The 23222-nt window shown below is 42.8% G+C and overlaps 1 protein-coding gene across 1 annotated transcript in view; it reads right to left on the bottom strand.

Moving 5' to 3' along the window:
* Nucleotides 1-23222, bottom strand: part of LOC145356329 (protein HEATR9-like) — an 86377-nt gene that overhangs the window by 22953 nt on the left and 40202 nt on the right. The window contains exons 7-13 of the mRNA XM_080208947.1: nucleotides 21047-21107; nucleotides 19391-19521; nucleotides 17589-17777; nucleotides 16079-16171; nucleotides 13129-13248; nucleotides 2924-2997; nucleotides 322-373 (exon numbers count right to left, since the gene is read on the bottom strand). Of these exons, the coding sequence (XP_080065073.1) occupies nucleotides 322-373; nucleotides 2924-2997; nucleotides 13129-13248; nucleotides 16079-16171; nucleotides 17589-17777; nucleotides 19391-19521; nucleotides 21047-21107 (720 nt within the window). The remainder of the gene's footprint in view (nucleotides 1-321; nucleotides 374-2923; nucleotides 2998-13128; nucleotides 13249-16078; nucleotides 16172-17588; nucleotides 17778-19390; nucleotides 19522-21046; nucleotides 21108-23222) is intronic.

The raw sequence follows: 23222 nt of genomic DNA on the forward strand, positions 1-23222 counted from the left end.
TGTTCTATGTTCTATATTCTATTTGATGGGACAGTGCAAAGGGAGCTTTACTCTGTATCTAACTCGTGCTGTATCTGTCTTGGGAGTGTTTGATGGGACAGCGTAGTGGGAGCTTTACTCTGTATCTAACCCTGTGCTGTACCTGTCCTGACAGTGTTTGATAGGGCAGTGTAGAGGGAGCTTTATGCTGTGCCTGAGTTACGAGTATTTGATACTGACATTGGGAATTATAGTCCCAGTACAATCATCTCTCATCTTTCCCCACATAACATAAAACTAAAACAATCTCCATGAAAGCAAATTGCAGAAACATTGACTTACCAATGAGATGACTGCCCTGCCTCTGATTTCCCCATCATTGTCTTCCAGCTGTCTATCAAACAGAAAGAAAATATATCAATTCTGCTGGAAAGAGGGTGATGTTTCCTAGTGATTTTGTGTTTCTTTTTATGTGATGTAAGATTGCTGGCAAAATGGACATTTTGTGTCCATCGCTAATTGCCCTTAAGAAGCTGAACTGCCTTTTTGAGTCACTGCAGTCTATGTGGTAATAGATACACCCACAAAACGGTTAGGAGAGGATTTCAACCTGGTCAAACTGAAGGAATGTCGATACAGTTCCAAATCAGAATGGTGTGTGACTTGCAGGTGGTGGTGTCTCATGCATCTGCTACCCTTGTCCTTCTAGGTGATGGAGGTTGCAGATCGTTAGATGCTGTCAAAGGAGCCTTGGTGATTTGCTGTAGTGGATCTTGTAGGTGGTACACACTGCTGCCACTGTGCGTTTGTGGTGGAGGGAATTAATATTTAAGGTGGTGAATGAGGTGCCAATCAAACAGGTTGCTTTGACCTAGAGCTTTGAGTGGTGTTGGAGCTGCACTAGTCCAATCAAGTGAAGAGTATTCCATCCTGACTTGTGCTTTGTAGATGTAGAAAAGGCTTTCGGGAGTCAAGAGGTGATTTATTCTACCACATCACAATAGTGACTACACTTCAAAAATATTTCATTGCCATTAAAGAACATGGGTTCAAATCCGATAAAGCAGCTGGAGAATTTACGTTAACAAAATAAAAAATCTGGAATAAAACACAATCGCAGTAATGATAAGCTTAAAACCAGACTGCCATAAAAGCTCATCTGGTTCACTGACGATAGAATTAATAGGAGTGACCACTGCATGGTCCTTGTGGATACAAAGTTTGATCTTCATGCTGAAGGCATCCTCCTTCATGTTGTGTGGCATTACTATTATGCTAAATGGGACAGGTTCAGAAGAAAGCCAGCAAGTGAAAATTGAGCATCCTTGAGGCACAATGGGCCATTTGGCTGGATGACTAGAGTGTGGTCAGGATGAAATCAAAGAGAAGGGCTAATCCTTGCAGATTAGATAATTCAAGGAGGCCTCCTAGTTAACATTATTTATATGTTGTTTTATCTTCAAATAAAGAACTCACAATATCGTTGTGTGATTGGTATGTTTACAATGAATAGAAGAACAATGTTCCAATCACAATTCCTCAGGTAATGAAGCAGTCATGCCAGCATGCAACAAGACCTGGACAATATTCAGGTTTAAGTTGATAAATGGCAAGTAATGGTATGCCACACAAATACCAAACAATGACTATCTCCAACAAGAGAGAAAGTAACCATACCCAATATTCAACAACATTACCACTAAAGTTCTGGGGGTTATCATTGACCAAAAACTTAACTTGACCAACCATGTAAATACTATAATTACAATGGTACATCAGAGACTGGGAATTCTGCAACATGCAAGTGACCTCCTGTTTCCCCAAAACCTGTCCACCATTCACAAAGCACAAGTCGGGAGTGTGATGGAACATTCTCCACTTGTCTGGATTAGTGCAGCTTCAACAACACTCAAGAAACTCATCAACAGCCAGGAAAAAGCATCCACCACCTTAAATATTCTCTCCCTTCATCACTGATGCGTGACTGATGCACAGTGGCTACAATGTGTATCATCTACAAGATGCATTGCAACAACTCACCAGGGGTCCTTCAACAACCTTCCAAAGCCACAATCTCTCTAGAAGGAAAAGAGCAGCTTCCACATGGAAACACCACCTCCCAGCTGCACACTATCCTGACTTGGAATTATATCACCACTTATTCACTGTAACTGGATCAAAATCCTGAAACACCCTGCATGACGGCACTGGTGTGTATCTACACACCATGTGGACTGCATCTTCTCAAGGGAAATTAGGGATGGCCAACAAATGCTGGCCTTATCAGCAACCTATGAACAAATAAAAAATTGTATACAACTATGCATAACAAGATCCCAATAACAATAAATAAACATCATTTGTTTGGCTTCTTTTATGTTTGGTGTTGTTAGTTGAGGGTTAACTGTTGAAAAGACACAAGGTGAACTCCTGAGCTCTTGTTAAATAGACCGCTAGATCCTTTACATTTACTGGAACAAGCATACTTTCAGCTGTGGAAAGCACAAGCATGAATCCTGATCACACATCTGGAGACTCTGTTTGGGATTAGGCTTGTGCTTGACAGCAATGTCACAGTCAAACAGCAAGCTGACTTTCAGCAGTTGCATGCATACATGGAAACTTGGCAAAATGTCAATTAGCAGCTTGTAATTGGAGGGGTGATGTGGTGGGGAGAGCGGGAGGAGATAGAATGCAGAAATATTTCGTGTGGAGTGGTTGGCTGGGAGGTAAAACTGGGAGTAATCTTGCCCCTTACAGACTGGGCAGTATTTCAACAGAGCGTGTGGTTCACACACCGCAGAAGGTGTCTACACTCAATGGGATGGGATACAGGTAGTTTCTACAACAGGTGGCTGCTGTACTCAGTCAGAGAATAACCCAGGCTGGGAGGGAGAAAATAACTGAGGTTCATTTGACTGTGATAAGCCAGTTAGGGACTCACTGTTCCAGATCCATCCACACTATCTTCTTCATTTTCATCACATTTATAACCATGGCAGCCCGTTGACGCACAGCCTGAAGGTCAGGAAAGAAAGGATTAACTTGAAAATCAACATCAGAGAAAGTAATCCTGTACAGGCTCCGATTTAACCACAGCTAAGAATACCATGACACTATATTAGCTATATTAACTATTTTATCAGACAATATCTTTATACAGGTGATATGATTTACTGTCACATGCATTAGCATACAGTGAAAAGTACTGTTTCTTGTGGGCTATACAGACAAAGCACATCATATATAGAGAAGGAAAGGTGAGGATGCCAAATGGAGTGTTACAGTCATAGGTTGGCTGTGGAGAAAAATCAACTTAATATGAGGTAGATCCATTCAAAAGTCTGGTGGCAACAGGGAAGAAGCTATTCTGGAGTTGGTTGGTACACTACCTCAGGTAAACATTAACTTAAACATCTGCAACCACTGACATCAGTGCACGATGGTGTGATACCTCCCTGGCCTCAATGTCCAGTCCAACGCCGGCATACCCGCATCACCTCAATGTAAAGATCAGCATTCAAAGGATGCAGAAAATCCATGGACGCAAAAGGTCAGGAGTATGCTCCTTGTGGGATCCAGAAAGAAAAGGGTTGAGATTCTACAGTCCAAGTTTTCGGAGCTTTGGAAGAGGTTAAAGAGCAGTAAGATTTTAAGCTTTGGATTATTCCCTAGTGCTACATACTCAGGAATCTTGGAGCAGTAAGACAAGGTGGATTCAAATATATTCAGAGTCATGGTGCTGGGGGTGGGTTTTCAGATTCCTGAGGCAGAGTTCTGGAGAAACCTCAGAACTCTGTTCAAGGGGAAACCTCAACAGAACAAAGGCCAGCAAAGGGAGTTGGGTCACTGTCTGTGTGGAGTTTGCATGTTCTCCCCATGTCTGTGTGGGTTTCCTCCGGGTGCTCTGGTTTCTTCCCACAGTCTGAAAGAAATGCTGGTTAAGCGCATTGACCTGATAAGGTGTCGAAGTGTGGTGACTAGGGGATATTCACAGTAACTTCATTGCAGTGTTAATATCAGCCTTACTTGTGACTAATAAATAAACTTTAAATTTGTTATAGAAAAACAAATAATTAATTCATGAATCATTAAAGAGGTGAAACATGACACACAAAGAACTGGGAGAGATAAAGAGCAACAGAGTGAAAATACTTTAGAAATAAAAAGAATGTGACAGGGAGAAAACGTGAGGCAGAAATAGAGTGGACTTAGAGTGTGTATCTATGAGTGGAAGGACCATGGTCAGTAAGGTCAGGTGTAGGTTGCCATATGGTCAAGAGGCAATAGCAAAACCTCTGAGAAAAAAGGAGAATGTGATATTCCTGATGAAAAGTTATTCCGAAAAGATAAGGAATGAGGAAAAGGGGAGGGATGGTGGCAAGATTAGTCAAAGGAAGAAAGATCATATCAATGAGGGATCAAAGATAATATACTGATTAGAATTAAAGGTCCATGATATGGAGTTGCCAGTGTTGGACTGCGGTGGGCACAGTAAGTAGCCTCACAACACCAGGTTAAAGTCCAACAGGTTTATTTGATAGCACGAGCTTTCAGAGCGCTGCCCTTTCATCACCTGATGAAGGGGTAGCAATCCGAAAGCTCATGCTACCAAATAAACCTGATGGACTTTAACCCAGAATTAAAGAGAACAGAGGAACTGTTACACTTTTGAGAATATAATGCAGGCTACAAATAATGGGAAGCAGACAAAGGGAAAAATTACAGAAAGATGCACGATCGAGTAGTAATGAGGAATTTCAATTTATCTGAATATCGGCTGAGATGTTAATAATGTAAAGGGCAAGGAGGAGGAAGAAGTCCTCAGTGTGTTTCCAGCCCAATAAAGAATGTAGCAAAAAACACTCAGCAGTTCTGACCGCTGTGGAGAGAAAAACTGAGTTCACGTATTGAACTTTTAAACAGCTGCAGAGCTGAGACTGGAGACCTGTAATATCCCAGCAGCACATCTTCCTCCCTCCTAGCCATTTTAGAAATGGATGGATGGAAACTGTGTGGAGTAGGGTGGAGTTGACAGCTGCCAACCACTTGCAAGTCCTCCCTCCACTCTTGTAGCCTGGCTGAAACCACCAGTATAAAGTTCACCTTTGCTAAAAGCTCTCCATCCTCCCTCATCCTAGCATCAGATCTTACCTTGAGCGTGGAGCTGTCAATCTGTCAGAACCAGAGCAGAGAAAACCAACACCCACACTCCATCACAAATTCAGCATGTAGACTGGCTACTGGTTGGCTTGCTGGTCAATGATCACACTGGACTTCACAAACTGATGCAATGAGTGATCAGGACCTAGAAATGCAACCAGCATCCCGACCCTAAACCTTTCACCAGGATGGAGCTGGAACAGGATTTTAGCACGTATAGGGGCGGTGAAAGAGGGGGAGAGGAAAGGACAAAAGCAAAGGTCGGTGGAAGGAAGAATGAAATGATGAAAGGGATGATGGTGCAAGACAAAGCATACAGTAATGAGACAATTCAAGAAATAAAATATGTGTCTCGCCAAGTTGTACATGGGAAAAGCAGAATCGTTACCAGCAACTGCTGTCCCAAAACATTGAGAGCTGAGGTTATGAACTGATAACCTCAGCGCTGCTGCCTCAGAGTCACCCAAGGCTGGAATTGAACCCGGGTTCCTGGCACTGTGTGGAGTTTCTATGTTCTCCTCATGTCTGTGTGGGTTTCCTCCTGCAGTCCAAAGATGTGCAGATTAGGTGGATTGACCATGCTATATTGCTCCTTAGTGTCAGGGAGAATAGTGGGATAAATACATGTGGTTATAGGGATAGAGCCTGGGTGGGATTGTTGTCAGTGCAGGCTTGATGGGCCAAATGGCCTCCTTCTGCACTGTAGGGATTCTATGATGCCATTTTACCAGGCTGTTTCACCTGGAATGTTTAGAATCTTGGACAGTGAGAAGAGAGAAGGTAAAAGAACAGGTGTTGCATTGCCTGCATGGACGGTGCTGTGAGAAAACAAGGAGAAGTTGAGTCAAGGCAATATACTGTGGATGCTGGCATCTGAAATAAAAACAGAAAATGCTGGAGAAACTCAGCAGGTCTGACAGCATCTGTGGAGAGAGAGTGGAGTCAACGTTTCGAATCTGGATGACCTTTCATCATTCTTGTTTTCGAAGGAGATGTTGGGTGTGTTTGAGGACTGGACTAAGCTATTGCAGAGGGAATGTCCCCTTCAGAATGGTGAAAGGAGAGGGGAGGATGTATTTGGTGGTGGAGTGACAGAAATGGTGGACAATGATTATTGAAGTGGGTGGGGTGGAAGTCAAGAACTAGAGGCGCCCTATCCTCTTTCCAGGAGGGAGCAAAAGGAGTGAACAGAAAGTTAGGAAATGGGCAGACACAGCAAAGGTGGAAAGAAAACCAATCCCACATTAAGCCTCGTTATGCAGATCACCCTCGCATTACATTGAAGTATTAACTCTGTTGCTCTTCCCACCATATTGCCAGACCTGATGAATCTTCCCAACATTTTTTGCTCTTATTCCCTGCTCGATTAAATTGGTTGAGTTTTTTTTCGAGGCAGTACTGCAGAAGGAGATGAGGGTAGCTTAGTTGATTTGCATATTAAATTTCAAAACAACATTTGATAATGTACCCACATAACAGATTTGTTAGCAAGATTAAAGAGCAAGTGACTAGATGGATACAAACTGAATGAAAGGACAAAACAGAATGGTGGTAAGCAGTTGTGTTTCAGATTGGAGGTACATATATGAATGTTATTCCCCAGGGACTGTTCTCTATGACATACACTAATGGCTAGGACTTGTGTATGCAGGGCATCATTTTGAAGTTTGCAGATGACACAAAATTTAGGGATGTAGTAATTAGTGAGGATAGTTACAGACTTCAGGATGTTTCCTCATAAGGAACTCTTCAAAAATGCAGATACGAAAATGCAATGAAACTTACTCCAACTTATAAATCAAAGAAAATAAAAAAAATCATTACTCCAAACTTGGGGCCTTGCCCCAGGCCACTCCAAGTTCCTTACAATGCTACATGGTTTCTTATTTATAGTGAATCAGCTGGTCAGCTGACTATTACATCATCCTGTAATTGGTTCCATGGTTTACTGGGTCAGCTGACCCTTATATCTTGTTCCTATTGGTCACATTACAATCAATATAAAGTTGTCGCCGGTTACACTCTAACGCAGGAAATGCACAATCTGCAAAGGGCAGACACATGGCTGATGTAAATTAATGAAGAGAAATGTGAAATGATACATTTTAATAAGGCAATATGTTAGTGAGGCAGCGTAAACTAAACAGTACAATTTTCATTAAGGTGCTGGAACAGAGGGGTCTGGGGTGTATATGTACACAACCTTTGGTGATGGCAGGACCAGTTGAAAAATTTGTTAAATGTAATTAGATCTTTGACTTTATTAATAGAGGCACAAACTACAAAAGCAATGGAATTATGAATTTGATGAATCAAGAATTAGACCCCTGCTGCACTTCAGGAAGGATGTCAAGACTTTGCAGGGTGTGCAGAGGAGATTTACTAGAATAGAACCAGGGATTGAGGGACTTCATTTACATGAAGAGACTGGAGAAGCTAGGATAGTTTGAGCAGAGACGGCCCAGGGGAGATTTAATAAGGATGTTTGATTTGATTTATTATTGTCACATGTTTAGCATACAGTGAAAAGTATTGTTTCTTGCACACTATACAGACAAAGCATAACGTTCATAGAGAAGGAAACAAGGGAGTGCAGAATGTAGTGTTACAGTCATAGCTAAGGTGTAGAGAAAAATCAACTTAATACAAGGTAAATCTATTCAAAAGTCTGAGGGCAGCAGGGAAGAAGTTGTTTTTGAGTCGATTGATATGTGATCTCAGACTTTTGTATCTTCTTCCCGACAGAAGAAGGTGGAAGAGAGAATGTTTGGGGTCTGGGGTCCTTAATTATGCTGACTGCTTTGCCAAGGCAGCAGGAAGTGTCGACAGAGTCAATGGGTAGGAGGCTGGTTTGCGTGATGGATTGGGCTACATTCAGACCTTCTATAGATTCTTGCGGTTTTGGGCAGAGCAGGAGCCATACCAAGCTGTGATACAACCAGTCAAAATCATTAACAGGTTTGATGACATTAATAAAGAGAAACTATTTCTCCAGGTCGGCGAGTCGGTAAACTATGAATGCTGAACATCTGAAATGAGAACAGAACATACTAGAAACATTTAGCAGAACTTGGTGGCATTTGTGGAGAGAGAAACAATGTTAATATTTCAGGGTAGTGGCCTCTCGGCAGAATTAAAGATTTAATTGGCAAAAGAACCAGTGAGATGAGAAGAATTTTTTTTACACATTGAGTTGTTATGATCTGCAATGTGCTGCCTGAAAGGGTGGCAGAAGCAAATTTGATAGTAACTTTCAAAAGGGAATTGGGTAAATACTTGAAGGAAAGAAGCGCAGGCCTACTGGGGAAGAGCAGAGGGGGAAGTGGGACTGACAGGATAGCATTTTCAAAGTGCTGGTCTCCTCTGTGCGATATCATTCAACCATTCAGGAGTGGAGAAAATGAAATACCCTCAGCAATACTCTGCTTTTCATCTTACCATTCTACCAACAAACCCACAAAAAGGATAAAGTTCACTCACATATGCTACGTGAATATGTGTATTGAATTCACAGAACCAGTAACTATGTCAATAGTTAATAAACAGCTAGAGTTGCGAGCATTGTGTAGTTAGTTAGATGTTGCAATAAAATTTAAATGAGATCAGTTCACTCTCGGGACACAAAGGGATGCTGGGACCGACAGTTAGATCTGGGGTGTTGGGAGTGGGATCTCAATGATTGGTAAGCAGCAATGCCAACTGTCTCACCCTAATCTTCACCAACCTTCTTGCCCAATGTACCTACAGGGGGTGAATCTTACCAATGTCCTCCCTGTTGAACTCATTGAATCAAATGGTTATATCACAGAAGGAAGCTATTCAGATCATCGTGTCTGTGTTGGCTCTTAAGTCGTAATTCACTTAGTGCCACTCTCTGTGGCCCTGCATATTTTCAGGTAAGAATCCAATTCCTCATTGACTGCATCAATTGAACTCGCCTCCACCATGCTCTCAAGCTATGTATTCCAGAAGCTGTGTGAAAATCCTTCTCCTGTATTCATTGCTTCTCTTCAGATCGGATAATTCATTGCTTCTGTGGCTAATTACGTCACATCAGCAGCCTCTGGTTTTCCATCCTTCCACCAACAGGAACAGTTTCTCCCTACCTACTCTGTCCAGACCGCTCACTGCTTTTAGACATCTTTATCAAATCTCCTCTTTTCGAAGGAAATCAGTTCTAACTCTCCCCTCTATCTCTGTAATTGTAGTTTCTTATTGCCATTCTCATGAATCTTTTTACTCTCTTTACCCCTCCAAGTGACGACCCTGTGGACACTGCCAGAGGATTAACTCTCACCACATCTCCCTCCAGAACACCCTTTTATTTATGAACAAGGCTCTCACCATCCAAGACACCATTGTGGATAATTGCATCAAATTCATGGCCTCAACTATAACTTGGCTGAAGGGTTATGACATCTCTCCCCTAGGTGGAAAAACCTCCTCTCATGGATATTCCTTTCACCATTTTGTTCTGGAAAGAACCATTGCAGTGGTGGTGGTTTGGTTCGTGTCATCAAATCACCCCTTGGGCTGGCCCTTTAGTCCTCTGGGACTACGTTTGAGTATCTCACCTTATCTCTCTCATCCCTCTTTCAAAATCCTCTTTCTCTACTATCCTCCCAAGTATAAGTATGGCAGAAAGGAAAGAGGAGACAAAACCTGAAGGGAGAGAATAATCAGCTGATATGGGAGCTCGGAGGTAACGTAGATGGCCCTCTCACTGAGATATCTTAATTGCTTTCCTCTCTCAGGTTCTGCACTGAACGACTTGTTGGTTTTATCTTCGTCTCAGCTCTTCATGCTTTTTCCTATTTCACTGCCTTCTTACTACCGTGTATACTCACATTAATTCTGGTATCATCCATGTAAACCTTCTCCACATCTTCTCCATGCCTTTAGATATAATTTATGATATAGTGAAAGACAACTGCATGCAGCACTCCAAGTATGGTCTAACCAAGGTTCGAGAGCATGACTTCCCCATGTTTCAATTCTATTCTTCGAGAAAAAGAACTGAGTGTTTCGATTGTTTTTTTCATGGACTCACAAATCTGTGGCATTTCTTTTAGTGATATTCACTTACAACTGAACTTTCAAAATCCCAGAGTGTTCAGCCTAAGGCCTTCCATCTTTCACAACATTTCTGCAACTACGGATTTTCTCAAGTGTACTCTCACCTTCACCTTAGATGCCCTAAACCCCAATAAAGCCACTGCTCTCTCTCTCTCTCTCTCTCCCACCACCACCACCCCCCCCAACCCTGGCCATTCCCTTACTATGGTCCTCATGCCCACTCCCTTAAGTCCACAGAATGCAAACTTTAAAGGATATGGTGGGCAACTGGCTCAGCCATCCACCATCATATCTAACCAGGCCCCAAAGTCCTGTCAGCTCCTGCTCTTGATAGCAAAAACTGCTCACTATTTCAGCATCGATAAGGACATGCCAGCATTGGACTGGGGTGGGCACAGTAAGAAGTCTCACAACACCAGGTTAAAGTCCAACAGGTTTATTTGGAATCACAAGCTTTCAGAGCGCTGCCTTCATCAGGTGACACACCTTACTATTTCAGCATCATCCTCAAAGATAAATCCTGGCTTCTTTTCTCTACTGCACACTGTCTTCTCAAATCTTTTTTTCTTTGCCCTCTCCATTCTCACTTCCAGCAATAAGTACATAGAGTTCACGGATTTCTTTGGCTTGAAGTTTGAGACCTTCCTATGAGGTTCTCTGCTGCTTCTTTCCCTTCCCCTAGCCCACCGGCCAAACTTCCTCCAAGCTTCCTCCCTATCCAAACAATGAACCTGTATCTCAGCTCTACTTTCTCTCCAGCTTCCCCTTGTCTTGTCCGTGAGACCCACCTCCTGCTCCCTTGATTCTATTCCTACTAAATTGCTGACGATCCACACATCATACAAGTTCCGATATTAGCTGATTATTCATGGTTCTCTCTCTTCAAGTATTGTCTCCTCTTTCCTTTTTGCCATCATCAGCTTTTCTCCCCACAAAACTGACCACTAACCCCACCATCCATCACAACTACCCACCCATCTCCAACCCCTCCTTTCCTCTACAAAATCCTTGATTGTGTTATTACTCCCTAAATCTGTCTCTTTCCTTGTCAGATTTGCATATTTTAATTTCTCTAATCAGGGTTCTGCCCTGCCACTATACCGAGACAGCTCTTAGAGTCACAAAAGATATCCTATGTAACCGTGACAAAGATAAACTTTCCCTTCTTGTCTTTCCTGACTTTTCTGCAGTCTTTGACATGGTTGACCACACAGTCCTCCAACACATCTCCATTGTTGTACAGCTGGGTGGGACTTCTTTCTCCTTGCTTCATTCTTATTTATCTAAATACAGCCAGAGAATCACTCGCCATGACTTCTCTCCTTGCTTCTGCACTGTTACCCTAAGGATTGATCTTTGGCATCCTTCTATTTCTCATCTACATATTGCCCCTCGGCAACATCATCCAAAAGCGCAGCGTTGGTTTTCACATGTGTGCCCAGCTCTATCTCACCCTCAAGTCTCTTAACCACTCCCACTACCTCTAAATGATCAGATTGCTTATCTGATAAACTTATTGAGCATGAATTTTCTTCTAATTAAATATTGGGAAGACCAAAATCATGTCTTAGGATCCCTGCTCCAAACTCTGTTTCCTAACTACACACTCCATCTAACTCATTGGAAATCCTCAGAGGCTCAATCAAATTGTTTGTAATCTTGGTGTCATATCTGACCGAGATGAGCCCATGACCACCAATATTGCCTATTTCCACTTCCGCAGCATCATCCAACTTCACCCTGTCTTCAACTCATCTGCTGCTGAAACTCTCAATCTTTCTTACTTCCAGAGTTAATTATTCCAACAGACTCCTAGTTGGTCCATCCTCCTTTATCTGAGGTCACTATAATTCTGCTGTCCATGTCCGAACTTACACTAAGTCCTGTTCACCCATCACACTGGTGAATCAACACTGATTTTAAAATTCTTATCCTTTTTTTCCAAATCCCTGCATGGCCTTGTCTCTTCCCTATCTTTTGTAATCTTCTCCAGCCCCTAATCCTCCTAGATACCTATACCCTTTAATTCTGGCTTTATGCACATTCCTGATTTTAATTGCTGCACCACTGGCAGCCAGGACTTTGGTTGCCAAAGTGCCAAGTTCTGGAATTCCACCCCATAAGCCTCTCTTTCCTCCTTTAAAACACTCCTTACAAACTATTATTTTGATCAAGCTCTTGGTCATCTGCCTAATGTTTGGCCTGGTGAATAACTTTATTTGATAAAGTTCCTGTAAAGCACCTTGGTAAAAATCCAACACATTAAGTATGCAATGCAAAGACACACTGTTGTTGAAGCAATGTCAAGGTGTCTGGGAATAAGGAAGAAGGACCAAACAAGATTATTGGAGAGGAAAGCCTCAGACTGTTGTGCCTTTCTCTAAGGTAAAGTTCCACAAATACCAGACTTTCTTAAAATTCATTCGTGGGACATGGGCTTTGCTGGTTGGCCAGCATTTATTGTCCATCCCTAGTTGCCTTTGTTCAGAGGGCAGATGACAGTCAAAATGCCCTCTGAACAAGGGCAACCAGGGATGGGCAATAAATGCTGACCAACCAGCGAAGCCCATGTCCCACAAATGAATAAAAAATAACAGTTTCCTGAGCATCACTATGAACCATTCATCATTGATCAACCTTGGCAGTGAGTGCCAGGAGTAACACAAATTATACAGATATTGGGAGCCCAATCTCATCCATCCAAATTCGATTTTTTCAAGTGAGATTCCAATCATAAATTGGAAGCCTGGATGCGTTTTTGCTCCATGGCTCAATGCCATCGAGATCAAATATAACGCCCAACCATACTGAAGCTGGGATCTAAAGCTCCGTACTGCTCAATATTGCATTATGTTAATCACACACTGGACAATCAGAGGATCAATGTTCGAACCTTTCCAAGTTGCTTACCAGAGTTGGGTCATCCCACAGTTTTTGTTTCAGTGCCTCAAACACAGCCTGATACATGCCAGCTTCTGCGATGTGCGGTGTTCCAACGACAGATAATAAATCCAATGCCTTCAACCGGTGCTGGGAACATTAAATATGGATCTGCATTAGTGAAGCAGCAGAGAGAATGGAGTTCATCAGGCAGAAGCATTTTGCAGCAGGTTTGGTCTGAGTTTGGGTGCTAAGAACAGAAACAGGCCTATCGGACCAATCCACCATTTCATCTGTATCTCAATTCCATTTGTCCAGATCACTCAACTTCCATATCCCTTGATATTCTTAACCCCAAAACTCTATTTGTAAAACTCCAAGTGACCCCAGCATCCATTAGTCTTCTGAGGGGAGAGCATTCCAGATTTCCAGCACCCTTTGTGGGAAGAAATGCATCCTGATTTACCTCCCAATCAGTCTAGACCTAATATTAAGGGCATGTTCCTACCGGCTGTTAATGCCACATTCCCGCTGCAATGAAGTCGGAGAATTTGGCACCCAGCCAAATCTCCATTCACTGCAGCGGGGGTGGGAAGGTCTTGCCGGCATGAACAGCTGTAACATTCCAGCCTAAGGTTATATGTTGCTGATATGAACAATGCCACCAGAGGAAATGCTTTCTCTCTATCTATCTTATCGAATCATTTTAATCCTTTTGATATCTTGGTTAGATCATTTCTGAACCTTTTGTAGGGAATATAAGAGAATACAAATTTTATCTATACAGCCTGTTCATATAACCTAATCCTATTTACCATCATATGATACCGGTTAATCTGCACAGCAACCCTTCAGAGGCCAATATTTCCTTTCTAAGGTACAATGTCCAGGGATCTAATGCTTTAAGTGGATCCAACCAGAGCTCTGTACAGCTGGAATATAACTTCTAATCCCTACGAGATGAAGAGCAACATTGCAGTCGCCATTTCAATTATTTATTTATACCTGCTCTTAGTGATAATGGTATTTGGATTCCTGAATCTGACAGCTCCTCCACAGTTGCTATCTTCTCAGCATTTAGAAAATACTTTCGTCCCTCTTTCTTAGGCCCACCCTTCACTTGACTGCAGCGAATTCCATCGGCCTAGTTTTTGTTGCACACTTAATCGATTTATGACTCTTTGTACCTTTCTGTTCCCGACTACCTGACTCACTGGCTGTATGTAGACTTTGTGTGAGAAGTAAAACAAGTGGAAATTAATTAGTAATCCATTCGACATCTCCCCTGACTGCCAATTATCCCAAAAGTCAAAATTACACCAATGTGCCGTCGAGGTAAGGGCATGAGTCTTTTTAAGTTGCGGTTGGGTGACTCTATGTCAGAGGATGTGCTCGGAGATCTCCAAGATTCCCCTGAAATTAAATCATAAAATCCCTACAGTGCAGAAGGAGACCATTGAGCCTGCACTGACAACAATCCCTACCCCCAAAACCCCACATATTTACCCTGTTAGTCCCCTTGATACTAACGAGCAATTTTTTTTTGTATGGCCAATCAACCTAACCCACACACCTTTGGACTGTGGAAGGAAGGCTGAGCACCTGGAGGAAACCCATGCAGACACAGGAGAATATGCAAACAGTGCAGTGACAGTGACAGTGTCACACAGACAGTGACCCAAGGCTGGAATCGATTCTGGGTCCCTGGCGCTCTGAGGCAGCAATGATAACCACTTTGCCATCTTTACAACCTCAGTGAGTGTCAGTAGAATCCATTCTGAAAGCTAAGAGCTGGTCTGGGTCACTTTTGAAGCTTTTTGTCATGCCCCAAACCTTTACAAGACCAAGGCAAATTCCTGGAGGTGGCAGAGTGACCAAATGATACACCAGATGACCCTGTCCCTGGGATGTAGGGCAGCACCTTTGGATTTGAATATGGAGGCTGGGATTCTAGCAGCTGCAGTCACAGCAATCCACAAAATTTCATTATCTTGGACTTCTATAGCAAAATGGGAGGTTATTCAGCCCATTACCCCTCTGCTGGATCTCTGCAAGGGTGCTCCATATAGTCTTTTTCCCAAAAATGTCAAAATCTCTCCCTTTTAAGTATTTTGGATTTTTCTGTATAGACTCTGATTCTAGTTGGACATCGCGTCCTCCCCTCATCATTCTCAGGATGACAAGGGTGACATTTATTTTCAATATTTTGTCATGCTGAGAAGCTGGTGCTGGGTCCTGTTCTTGAACTGAAGCATCTGAAAGAGCAATTCAGAGGCAGCTAAAAGTCAATCTTCCAAGAAAGATACTTCTCCCTTCATTATTCTGAAACTGATGACCACTATCCCTCTAGTTACTCCTGAGATGAAATTAATACTGATTTAGCTCATGATCACAGATCCCACAGTCAGCCCTCAGTTCCCACCAGCCAGCCAGGATTGGCAATCCTGCCATATTCAGCATCTCAGAGCCATTAGATCGAGAAATGGAACCTCACATGTCACTACCAACCTGATTACCCAGCCATTGATAAAGAAATATTAATCCATCTTCTGCCAACAAGTCAAGGAAAGCTTGCAATGTGTTATAGAGATACCAGAAGAACGGAATGTTTTCACTATTTCTTTAGACATGGCGAAGGAAAATAATCTTCTCGCTACATTTGTAATGGCCCCGGAAATCCACAGGGAAGCAATCACAGCACGAACACTGATCAGGCTGGCTTGCCAGAGCCTGCGGCAGGAAGCTGCAGAGCAGGCCGTCAGCACGGCAAATAGAAGGGGGGGTGGAAGTGGGAGGGAGGAGGGGTAGAGGGGGCAGCTGGGCATATTAATTCTGGGAATGTATGAGGTTTAATCAGAAGAGGTGCAGGGTTGTTGCCCCAAAATCTTTAGCCCCACATCTTGATCCAAACTGACATGAACCTTATACCAACCTAGTCACTTCCAGTGAAGAAAAAAGAGTGTTGGGTTCTAACACAAACCTTATAGACGGGGGAATTCTGGAGCTGCTCCAGAACTGCTTGGATTGAGAATTGATCATGTACTTGAAGGAATCTCAACACCACTTCAAGAGCCTTTGGAAAAGAAAATGTGGTTAAATCCTTAAATGTTTTCATCATTTTTTCTCCTTTATAAAAATAACATTAGCAAAGATGTTACTGAGTTTCTTGACTGCACTGTCCACCCCATCGTTTTTCACTGGAAATGCCTAACGGAGATTTTTGAACAACAGAATATGATCCCCTGGGCTACCAAACTAAACACAAAGCTAGTGAATTTAAATTCCATCATACCAACTTGAAAATTGCAAAAACTCTGTGATTTGTTGGCCGACGCCAAATTGATGTTTATGGATATTGTCCAACTGTTAAAGTACTGACTCTTTTCCCAAATAAATTGACTCAGGGAGGTGCTGTGTGGTTGCTGAGTCAGACCCTGCCCTCGTATAATTATATAGAGCAAAAGGAGAATATTTGGCCCACTGTATCTTTGCAAAGTTTTTGGTTGACCTATCCAAGCTCCCCTCCCAAGAAAATTTTGCCAATGCTACTACACTGTATCCTCCTATTACTGATCTAACTACAGCAGCTTAAAGTCCAACAGGTTTATTTGGCAGCACTAGCTTTTGGAGCCCCAAATTCCTTCTTCAGGTGAGTGAGGACTTGTGTTCACAAACAGGGCATATAGTATATTTATTATATATTAATATATATTATATATACTATAATAGATGTATATTATGTGCCCTGTATGTGAACACAAGTCCTCACTCACCTGAAGAAGGAGCTTGGGGCTCTGAAAGCTAGTACTACCACATAAACCTGTTGGACTTTAACCTGGTGCTGTGAGACATCTTACTGTGCTTAGCCCAGTCCAATGCCAGCATCTCCACATCACTGATCTAACTGCCAGCGCAGACACTTTCTCCTTATTTGCCGTGACAAGGGCGGAGTGAGAGGGGGAGCAACGGAGAAAGTCAGAAATAGCCCAGCTGCTACCACCTGTGGACAAAGGTCAAATCTATCCATTAAGTAAAAACTTGAATTGTTGTGAATGGAATTTCTCCACGTTACAATGTGGGTTCCATCTGGAAAAAGCAGGGACCAATCACTCAGCATCCAGGTGACTGAGCAGGGACCAATCACTCAGCATCCAGGTGACTGAGCAGGGACCAATCACTCAGCATCCAGGTGACTGTGCTCGCTTGCAGCAGATGGTCCAGCCAGAGATCATGATTAACAGAAGGCTCCAGTTATGACCATGCACTCCCTCTTTACAGAACTCTCTTAGCAATTTGGTTCTCATTGTTCACCTTCAGATAAATAGCTTATGGACCTTGCTTAAGCTAGAGGCATTGTTTGAAAAGTCATTTTAATCTACAATTTTTCATAACCTGCTTCCAATCAGGGTGAAGTTTTGACATGCCCACCCTCCCTAGGATCTGAGACCTAGTTCAACTTTCTCCACAAAACAAAAAGATGAGACCTGTACCTGTTTCTTCTGGTAGGAGGTACCACTGTAAAGGTAACTGGTTATATAGTCCAAGGCAGCTTTGTCATTTCTGTTGAGGTAACATAGGCAGGCTGTGGCCTGCACTGAAATCATATCTTTCGAGCGTAGAGTTGTCATGAATGATCTTAATAGGAAAATCAGCTTATCCTTAGCTTTGATCTCAGGCCTCTGAAAGGACAGAAGACACAATTGATTCTGCAATTCATTCAGGAATAAAATGAATTTATCCTTGTTCAAGAGAGAGTATAAAGACATTATCAATAACTACACTAAAGAAAAGCAAAATACTGTGGATGCTGGAAATCTGACATAAAAACAGATAATATTGGAAAAATTCAGGTCTGGCAGCATCTTTGGCGAGTGGAACAGAAGTTTAGTGTCTGTATAGCTTTTCTTCAGAGCTAATGAGAGGCAGAAATGTGATGGATTTTAGACTGTTTGAGAGGCGGCGGAACAGATGAAGCAAAGTAAAAGGTCAGTGATTCGCTCCTGGCAATTGGGAACTAGCATGCAGCTCCAGTTGTAGCCACTGCTCCCAGTGGCACTGCTGCAAGTCCAGAGCTACTGGCCATTTGGTTGGCAGGCAGTTATTGAGAGTCAGGACCTCCTGCCAAGATAGGGATGGAAATCTCACAGGAGTGTTAAAACCTTGTGTGATGAGCTTGTGTGGTTAGAGTAGGGGAGAGCTTTTTTCACTGGGCCGGTGAGGGGTGCACAGGGAATCTGCCACCCTGTGAAGTCCAACCTCTAACATTTTGAGATATGGAAAACGAAGAAAAGCTCTTCTTGTGTCTCTGAAACTTGGGCCCTTCTGGTATTGAAGAGCAATGTTCGATGCAGGACAGGAGGAGCTCAGGCGTTAGAAGAGCAGGGAAGAGAAATGAGGATCAGAAAGGACACATCACCAAAGATGGAGCTACACATTGCATTATAGGTGGGGGAGAGGGCAACTGATCGGGAAATCCCACCAGTGTAAATGCTGTTTTGTGACTCCCGCTCAATTCTCCACAACTCTCTTCTATTCCTACTCCCGAAAAACAGAAGCAGAAAATCCCAGCCTCTGTTACTGCAACTTACAGACTTGAGTATTTACAATCTTTTACCGTACACCTGTGTTTGATGGAGGACTCTTTTGCTTACAGGCTTCCTTAGAGGCGTTCTGTCAAATGCACTATCCTGCGGCATCTGTATTCCAGCAAATGGGGATTGTCTATTCTGCTGGAGAGACCTCCTCTAAAGAGAAGCAGCTCAGAAGGGAGAGGGGGGTTGGACTGTTGACCATACAGTGTTAGGTGAGAATGGAAGCTGTGAGGAAGGCACAGTCATGTTCCGGGTAAAAAAACAGTTCAGGGAATGGGAGTGAATTTCTATAGCACCTTTCCCAACCTCAGCATGTCCCAAAGTGCTTTACACCCAGTGAAGTATTTTTGAAGTGTTTGAAGCACTGTTGTGAATTAGAAAACACAACAATCAAATTGCACACAGCAAGATCCCACAAACAGAAATGTGATCATTTGTTAGAATGAGCTCCCTTGATCTTTTTTGAAACATGCCATAAGATCATCAGCATCCACCTGAAAGGTAACACAGGGTCTCAGTTTTGTGTCTCAACTGAAAGACGACATTGCTGATAGTGCAATACTGAAGTAGTGCTGCGCTGTCAGTCTAGATTTTTCTGCTCAAGTTATTGGAGGGGGACTCAAGCCCACAACTTTCTGATGGAAGTGAAAGTGCCACCCACTGAGCCCTGTAGCACATATGGACTGCGTTGTGTACCATACCATGTGGCTAGGTTGATTGGCCCAATCTCGCAGTGACTTCCTCAAAGTTATAATTATGTCTTCCAGAAGCTTCCCTGTATACTGATTAATAACTTGAACTAACTTCAGCACCACCTCCTCCTCCCAGCAACCTGAAAGAAAATCATCAAGTTCAAGGCAAGTCCACATGTTCCGTTAATCAATTTTGAGTCCCTTCCAGTCCTCACTTCACTCCATTCTCCCCTCCCCCTTGGCTGATGGTGCTGACATTTCATGAATTCCTGTTCCAATGACACCAGTAGCTTAGTTAAGAAGTTGTATTGATACAATAGCTTTAATATTGCAAGTGATCTCATAAGTGCTGAGTGTCCATGGATCCCAGTTCACATGGAGAGAAAACTATCAATGGACAGGATCCAATTATCTCAAAATGTTACCAAACAAAACTGGACACTGAGCCTCAAAAGGAGATATTAGGACAGATGACCAAAATGTGGGTTAAAATGATAGGTTTTATGGAGAGTCTTAAAGGAATGAAGAAATAGAGAACCTCTCCTGCTTTAGGATACTCTTTAAAACCAACTATTTTACTAATGATTTGCTTGTGTCCTAACATCATCTCCATGTGTACCAGCACAAGGAAGTCAAGAAGGCATACAGCATGCTTACGAGGAGGTAGTGGAAGTAAATACAATAGAGACTTCTAAGGCACATAAGGACAAATACATGATTAGGATAGGAATAGAGGGATACGGTCGCCAGAACGGTCGGGGCTTTTAATTCAGTTGAGCAGCTTTGTCAGTGCAGGCTTGGAGGGCCGAAGGGCCTGTTCCTATGCTGTAATTTTCTTTGTTTCTTTGTGCATATTTATTTGAATGCACCTCCATGTGTATGAGTGTACCCTTTTATTTGAATACACCTTCATGTGTGCTGGTGTAACCATTTACTTCAATACACTTCCATCCATATGTATCAGTATATCTGCTTATTTGAGTATACCTCCCTGTGTATCAGTGTACCTGTTTATTTGAATACACCTCCATGTGTGCTGGTGTATCCATTTATTTGAGTACACCTCCAGGAGTATCGGAGAACTGCTTATTTGAATATACTTCCATAGATATTGGTGTACCCATTTATTTAAGTACACCTCCATGTGTGTCAATTACCTGTTTATTCGAGTGCACCATCATGTGTGTTTATTTCTGAGTACACCTCCATGCTGGGCCTTGAGACACTGTTCTCCTCTAAAGATGCTAAATGTGCAATTTGTTGCTGTGGTTCAGGAGGCACCAGGACAAGGAGAAGTCCAGGCCTGAAGCTGGCATTGTCCACTTTTCACTCCATGTGAACTGTCTGTCCTGTGTTGGGAATGGGATCAATGGACACTTAGCACCCTCCCCTACCTTACTTGTGATCATCTGTCTTCAGTGTTAGATGTATTTCAGCCTGAGTCCATACTCTACATATACACTCGGCAGCAGTGATCATTGTAGACCTGCTATCCATTCCTCAGCATGTTGTTTGGAAGCTCATTGTTCTTTTTAATAATAATCAACTTCAAATCAGTGAGATCTCAGCATAATTAGCTCAGACTTCTCAACACTCAAAAGTTCCAATCTACTCACCTCCCATCTCTCAACCTTCACCTTTCCATTTGATGCTTGTAACACTCACCCAGTCTGACCAGAGCCTTGGCAGCTTCAAATCTCACCGCAGAGTCCTCGTCTGTCTGTAACTAAAGGAAACAAACCAGCTGTAAATCAATCAGTTCACATTGTGCACATTAACAACACACACAATAGTTATGGCTGAGTTTGATTTTTCACTCCACATCACTTGTGGGCCGAGAGTTTCACTCTGAACTTATTCTGTTAGTGGTGCTATATGCAACCTGATATTGTTGCTGTTCAAGCCATTCCTCACCGAGACATCAGCCTGTAATGCACTGATGGCCAAGACGTTAGACAGATTAAAACTTCCAACATCTGGATGACAACAAAATTGACTCCTAATCAAACCCTACACTCAAACCACCCTCAATTAGATTCCAGCCTGTAACTCACTACCGACTATCTGTTATTCTATATATAAACCTCCAAAGCGCCTCAATTAGATGCCAGCCTGTAACTCACCTCCCTGTTATTCTATATATACACCTCCACAGCACCTCAATTAGATTCCTGTAACTCACTCCTGATTATCTGTTATTCTGTAAATAAACATCCCAAACCCCTCAGTTAAATTCCAGCCTGTGACTCACACCTGAGTATCTGTTAATTTATATATAACCGCATCCCCCCCCACCAATTAGATTCCAGCCTGTAACTATCTCCTGATTATCTGCTATTCTACCGCTGGCCCAGATCTTCTGAGCAGTATCAATAATTATCATAAATTCTCTCCCACTCGACACAGCTCCACATTTCTATCTGGGTCTTCCGAACTCAGTTTTCACAGGAATGTGCTGTGCAACATCCCTCAGGGAATTCCATTGGACAGAGTCAGGCTGGACAGAACATAAGACCATAAGAAATAGGAGCAGGAGTAGGCCATCTAGCCCTTCGAGTCTGCCCCACCTTTCAACAAGATCATGGGCTGATCTGAAGTGGATCAGTTCCACTTTCCCGCTTTCTCCCCATAACCTTTAATTCCCTTGTCTATCAGAAACCTATCTACCTGTGACTTAAATATATTCAGCGAGGTAGCCTCCACCACTTCAATGGGCAGAGAATTCCAGAGACTCACCACCCTTTGAGTGAAGAAGTTCCTCCTCAACTCTGGTCTAAACTGCCCCCCCGCCCTTATTTTGAGGCTGTGCCCTCTAGTTCTACTATCCTTTCTAAGCGGGAAGAATCTCTCTACCTCTACCCTATCTGGCCCCTTCATTATCTTATATGTCTCTATAAGATCCCCCCTCAGCCATCTAAACTCTAACAAGTATAGACCCAGTCTATTCAATCTCTCTTCATAGGCTAACCTCCTCATCTCCAGTATCAGCCTAGTGAACCTTCTCTGTACTCCCTTCAAGGCCAATATATCCTTTCGCAAATGTGGTGACCAAAACTGCACACAGTACTCCAATTGCAACCTCACCAGTGCTCTGTACAGTTGCAGCAAAACCTCCCTGCTTTTATATTCTATCCCCCTTGCTATAAAGGCCAACATTCCATTCGCCTTCTTGATCACCTGCTGCACCTGCCCACTGGGTTTTTGCTATTCATGCACAAGGACCCCCAGGTCCCTCTGCACCGTAGCATGCTGCAGCTTTTTGCCCTTTAAATAATAATCCTTCCTACTATTATTTCTACCAAAGTGGATAACCTCACATTTGCTAACGTTATACTCCATCTGCCAGGTCCTCACCCACTCACTCAGCCTATCTAGATCTCTCTGCAGACTTTCCGTGCCTTCCAAGCAATTTGCTTTTCCACTAATCTTCGTGTCATCAGCAAATTTCATTACCCTACACTCAGCCCCCTCCTCCAAATCGTCTATGTAAATGGTAAACAGTTGAGGCCCCAGCACCGATCCCTGCGGCACTCCACTAGTCACCAACTGCCAACCAGAATAGCACACATTGATTCCAACTTTCTGCTTCCTGTTAGACAACCAATCCTCAATCCACACTAACACCTTACCCCCAACTCCGTGCACCCTAACCTTTTGCAGCAACCTTTTGTGAGGCACCTTATCAAACGCCTTCTCGAAATCTAAAACCACCACATCTACTGGTTCCCCTCTATCTACCGCATGAGTCACATCTTCATAGAAATCCAATAAATTTGTTAAACACGACTTCCCCTTCACGAATCCGTGCTGCATCTGCTTGATCAAACCGTCCTTTTCTAGG

This window comes from Carcharhinus amblyrhynchos, chromosome 21 (assembly GCF_965287045.1).
Source record: "Carcharhinus amblyrhynchos chromosome 21, sCarAmb.v2.hapA, whole genome shotgun sequence".
Taxonomy (NCBI): Eukaryota; Metazoa; Chordata; class Chondrichthyes; order Carcharhiniformes; family Carcharhinidae; genus Carcharhinus; species Carcharhinus amblyrhynchos.